The following is a 6,034-nucleotide window of genomic DNA, read 5'->3' as shown; positions in this document are numbered from 1 at the left end:
ACAGATCTTACACATAGATGTTGTTATTGTTTGTTAAAATGTCGTTCGCTTGACTGTGAACACCTATAAAATAAATATTTTTATAGATATCATGCACTTACATTACCTATTGCTTGAATTGCATTGAATTTATTTCATTTTAAAGGGACGTTGTAGTTTAACAGTTTCATTACAGAGCATAAGGCTGATGTGCTTCATAGTGATAGCGATTTCTCATTTCAAACTCTTGTCCTAGTTGTGACTTTGAGTTAACAGTTCATAAGTGTACAACTTTTAACAGCATAATGGCACAGTAGTTTACAGAATTAAAAGACAAAATACAGAACCACAAAAGAAACAATACATAAACTCTATACATCAGTACAATGAATGCTGTACAAATAGCCTGCTGATGATATAGTTATGCTGCACATTCTTGTCTCTTTCACCTCAGATGTCTAACACTGTTGATTTGACTAAGATCAGACCGTAATGCCACGTGTTTTTGGACAGGCTTTTGCTTTTACGCGCGGGACAGCTTGAGCTTATTCTCAAATAGCCTTTTCTTTCCTCATTTTAACGTGTCCAAAATTCAGACTACTAATTTATTAAAAGATTATTTTTGCCTCTGCCAAGTTGATTTTAAACGTTTCAATTATTTTCTTATGAAGAAATATATCTCAAAAGCATCTCTTGTGAAGTAACAGTTGAAACAGTCAAGAGACACGGCCTATGCGCCAGGTTACTGTCTATAGGGTCCATGTAAATGTAAGGAACATATGATACAACTACTTTTAATCCATTCATAAAATAGATAAATAAAATCTGTACTGTTACAATTTCATCGAAAATAAAAGCGTGCGCAATTTCGCCAAATGTTTGTATGATGTTGAGAGATAAAAGAAAATCAAAAGACCAAAACTAACTTCAAACTAGTGGAACTTTTTTCTTATGTTTTTTATCCCTTTCACACCTCGTGCTCATCAAAGAGAATCAAAGCTTTGTTGTTTAACAACAGCTGCTTGTTGTTTCTTTTGAAGCCACGTGTTCAGTTTGAATTATGAATAGGTAACGATGAGCTGGCCTTTAAGCTACTAATGTTCCTTTAATGTAGCTAGCCACCTTTAGGTAGCTATCACAAGTGACTCAGATGATGCTACAATACGTTTTCCAAAACCGTTTTTTCCAACAAATCATCAAAAACATATTTGCATATCAGTCAATAACAATCCACTACTTCTGACTTCAGTTTTTTATGAAAAATTTGAGTTGTGGAGGAGGAAATTACCTAAAACGTTGCTTTCTCTGTTGATCATGTCGTCTTGTAATTTTTCCCTTTTAAATAAGTAAGAAGTTTTAAACATTTAAAATATGTTTTTACTCAAGTTTTTTTTAAGAATACAAGCCCTCGGTGCAATGTTTTTGGAGAAAAAGATGATCCCAAAGTCATATTTTTTTTAATGATTATTACTGTTCTCATAATTTATATCACATAAAAGCCCCAATATATTAGACTTGTACAGTAAACGCTTTATGTCCAATTTTTTCTAATCATACAATATGATAATATAAAAAAATCAGGGTCAACAAAACTAATCAAAACATTAAACATTTTTTTTTATCACTGAAGCTGCATTAGGATTGACCTTAAGATGCCCCCTTCCCTCCATATTTTTTCCCAAAAGATCACGACCTCCGCAACAGAAAGTGATTTCTGATTAACTCCCACGTTGTTTCCCCATTAATCACAGCGCGGTTCTACAGCTCATAATCTCCTTAACTAATATTATTGTCAGGGCGTCTTATCAAAGGGATCTCTAATATACAAAACAACAACAATCAGAGTGATGGGCATTTACAGATTTCACACCTCTGTCACTACAAAGACCAATTGGTTTCGATACACTACGACCTCATCACAATCCAGCCTTTGAGCGCTGCCGTGGATCACACACACCCCTCAACCATCTGACAGATCTCTTCAAAGAACGTCAGGGGAGAGGTTGTGCTTATAAAAGTAAGGCTCCGCATCTCACCTGGGGCATTTGGAATCTACCTGTTGGAGAGACAGCACCACTATTGGGAATCATGAAGAGACTAGCAGTGGATTTCTCTTTTGCGCTTCTTCTTGTGGATTTAGTTCTGGGACTTACTGCACAGCCTTTACCTGGGGTGCACCATGACGCACAGCACCATGGATCAAGCGTTGGATTCAGGCGCACCGAGCACCGGCAGCATGCTAGCAGGCTGCCCCTCTACATGATGCAGCTCTACCGGACCATGCTGACCGAGGACCGGGCTAGGACCACTGCTGCCAGCGTGAAACACACCAAGGCTGAGGACAGCACTGGCCTGCACGACTCCGACTCTGTGATCAGCCTTTTAGCCAAAAGTGAGTATTTAACATTACAAAAATTCCTCTAATTTTTAAATGGGGCTGGCATAATGACTCTCGTTTTATGGCATACAACACACGAGCTATATTTAATTTAGCATAAATACGTAGTTTTAATTAATAATACAACTGCATATTTAGGTAAATGCCAAAGCATGTAATTCAAGCAAAATGTAACAAAGTTTCTTTGGTTTCCTTTGACACATAAAATGTGGATATGCTAATTTCCAATCCACTTAATTTCATCATTTGCCGTTGTATCTAATCAAAAAACTTGAATAATGTAGTTAATTATGTGCACAACTCCCATTTTGTAAATAGTGTTTGGAGTTTTTAGTTATCACATTACATTAGACTTGCTGGGAAATATGAATGTTAACAGTTTTCTTTTCTCTATCTTTCAGGCTGCCAGCAGATTGGAAACAGGTGGTCCATTACCTTTGACATCTCTTCCATGTCTGCAACTGACCATGTCCAACTAGCTGAACTTCGTATCCGCCTGCCCGCCTTCACAGAGTCCTCACAGGCTTCAGTGGACATCTACCACTCTCAGAGGGATGGATGCTCTGGTATTCACTGCCCCAAGAACAGACTGTTCCTGGGCCGCCTGAGAGCTCATCCCAGCACGATGGAGTCCCCCTCCTCATGGAAGGTTTTCAACATGACAGAGATGCTGCGTGGCTGGCACCAGGGAGACACCACACAGAGGATGGAGGAGGAAGCTGAAGTGGAGAAGGAGGAGGGAGTCCAACACCCCACAGCCGACCGTGTGATGATGGTGGTCTTCTCAAGGCAGAACCCCAACACTCAGCGAATGCCAACGCTCATCCGCACAGCAGAGCACTCCAAGTATGTCAGCATGGACAGGGAGCGAGCAACGCTTAGCTCTGGTTCCAGGAGGGGCAGACGCAGGGCGAAGAGGCACCACCATAAGCAGCAGCAGAAACAGAGAGCTGTTGGAACTGTTTCTGGCAGCAAGCCAGCAGATGAGGAGAAGAAGGGTCATCTCTGCAGGAAGGTGGACATGTGGGTGGACTTTGAGAAGCTTGGCTGGACCGACTGGATTGTCTATCCCAAACGGTACAATGCTTATCGCTGTGAGGGAAGCTGTCCTACACCGGTGGATGAGACCTTCACTCCAACCAACCATGCTTATATGCAGGTAAGGCTGGATTTTTGAAAAAGTCCTTTTCTTCCATGAACAGTAATCTTTATGAATGCATTCAGTCTTGTTTGAAGATAAGTGTTCTGATCAATCATTTTTCTCTTCTCCAGAGCTTACTGAAACTCCACCACCCAAACAAGGTACCATGTCTGTCCTGTGTGCCAACACGCCTGGCACCACTCTCAATGCTATACTACGAGAACGGGAAGATGGTCATGAGGCATCATGAGAACATGGTGGTGGAAGAATGCGGCTGTCACTGAGAAATACAGACTCAAACCTCTTGGTGAAAGACCAAAAAAGACTGAAGCCACCGGGCCATTGGTCAAAAGTAGTAAGCTAAAGACACAAGCTGCTCAGGGGCACAAAGTGGATGAACGTCCACAGGCACTTTACAAGGATTTCCAGTTTGACACTGGGAAAGAGGCTTATGCTGCATTGCAGGACATGAAAGAAAGAAACTGATTTGATCAACAACACAGCTCTCTGAATTAAGAATCTAAAACCAGAGTATTTGAATTGTTGGTACTTTGGAATAAGTTCCAGTGAACTAAGTAATGCATTCAATTGTAAGTGTAAGAGCCATCATTCAAGATCACGAGGACTGATTACAGTATTGTATTGATCAAGTCAAGATGAAACAAGATCCAGACAAAAGGACAGCATGGTTCTTAACTGAAGCACTATAGAGGAGTCAGGAAAACAGCTCTACACAGGATGGACTATGGAAAAACTCTTTCTTTTACTCTTAAGTCATATTTCTTTTTGATATCACTGAAAATGACAAAAGCAAATGTCAATTTTGGAAGCGCTTTAACTTTATCAAGATGTCTACCCATTTGTATTTATGCTATGTACAGTAAGACAATAAATTATTTTTAATCATGAACAAAATGTTTTAGTTGTTTTTTATTCCAATACTGCATGAGTTCAAATGAACCTTTTCTGTATTTCCAGTCACTTATTTTAAAGGTTAAATATGAGCAGAGATCATAAACGCAGGCAGTGATAGTGAAAAGCAGACCTCCGTCCACAAACGGGGTTTTTGGGATAAAATACAATAAATGACCAAATACATATCCATAAAGGATTGAATTTTCAGAGTCACTGTGCTCTAACCACAGTCAGACAGGGGTGAAGATCTATATGGAACTGAGCATTGTTAAATTAATTGACACAAGTGCTTCTAATGCTAAAATTATCCCATCTAATTCACCATACTTGCCATTTGTGAAGCTATTAATGAAGACTTTTTAGGCAATGTTCTACAGTGCTAAGGTAAGAGAAATAATTTAAAAGATGGAAGACTGATTTGTTTCTTTTGCAAGTGTATAAAAGCTTGACAGATCCCCCTTTGTTAAATCAGTGCAGTCACCTACTGAGATTTTCTTCAGGACTTCCCAGAACAGTCTTCTATAGCTCATATTAACACCATAGAATTTAACATCAGTCTATATACTGTTCCAAATCTATTCAGGGTTTTCAGTTTAAGTTTATACATTTATGTACTTAAAAATAACTGTCCTTGTTAAAAGTTTGCTAGTCTGGCTGCACACATAACATTTAGGAGTTTTTTAATATGTTTGGTTAAGGCAAGAATGGAGCTAAAAGGAAGGTGACCATAGGACATAAATAACATACTCTAAAAGGAAGTGCTGTTTGTTGTATTTTAATGTTGATGTGTACGAGATCTACCTCTTGTTAACAATTCAGTGTAGCCCAAAGAAAGGGGGGCAACATGTCTGTTATCCTGAGTTTGCCGACCTCTAGTGGTTGCAGAAATAAATACTGCAAAAGTAATAATGTAACATTTCCCCAAATCTTTGGCCTTTCTAGGGCTATCACAATACAGGTTAAAGATTTCAGTGGTTTAATTGTTGAAAAAGATGGGATAGTTGGGACATTTTGTAAAATGTATCAAAACAGGGTCCAGTAAACAGACAAATCCCTCTTTTAACCTATATTTAACCAAACACAGCACAGTGAGAAGTTATTAAATGTTCCAAGTCTATGTATACACACATTCTGTATTTAAGGCCTTTACATTTCACAAACACGTTCCAGAAAAAATGGGACAAGGTTAAGAAAAGACTGGGAAAGTTGCGGAATGTTCATAAAACACCAAGGACATTTCACAGGTATTTAATTAAATTGAACAGGTGAGTATACTGTGTATGATGTAGGTATAAACAGAGCTGACAGACAAGCTAACAAAGACAGCTTTAGTTACGGTCTGTTTTGTTGTAAAGTCTTGATTTTAGTTTTGATTGCAGTTAAATCAAATGAATTGAGAATTTCAGTTTCAGTAATTTTGTCAGTTTTAGCTAACTATAATAATACTGCAAGAATATGCCGGGCCACATTCTGCACAAATTCAAACATCATAGCTTTGCAGTAAAAGAGTGCAAATACTAGACAGGTTTGCATACAGTCCAGACCTGTCACCCACTAAAAATGTGAGAAACATCATGAAGCAACAAAAACACTAAACAAAA

At 38.6% G+C, this 6,034-nt stretch overlaps 1 protein-coding gene across 1 annotated transcript; it reads left to right on the top strand.

Annotated features, from left to right (window-relative positions):
• The first annotated feature begins 2,067 nt into the window (after positions 1-2,067).
• On the top strand, positions 2,068-3,900 carry LOC121525585 (nodal homolog 2-A-like). The gene is made up of 3 exons (XM_041811643.1): positions 2,068-2,371; positions 2,779-3,536; positions 3,650-3,900. The coding sequence occupies exons 1-3, from the start codon at positions 2,068-2,070 to the stop codon at positions 3,800-3,802; spliced, it is 1,215 nt and encodes a 404-aa protein (XP_041667577.1). The 3' UTR covers positions 3,803-3,900.
• Positions 3,901-6,034: the final 2,134 nt, after the last annotated feature.

Source organism: Cheilinus undulatus, linkage group 17 (genome assembly GCF_018320785.1).
Source record: "Cheilinus undulatus linkage group 17, ASM1832078v1, whole genome shotgun sequence".
Taxonomy (NCBI): domain Eukaryota; kingdom Metazoa; phylum Chordata; class Actinopteri; order Labriformes; family Labridae; genus Cheilinus; species Cheilinus undulatus.
The sequence above is the reverse complement of the archived record's forward strand: the minus strand, read 5'-3'. Positions and strand labels throughout refer to the sequence as shown.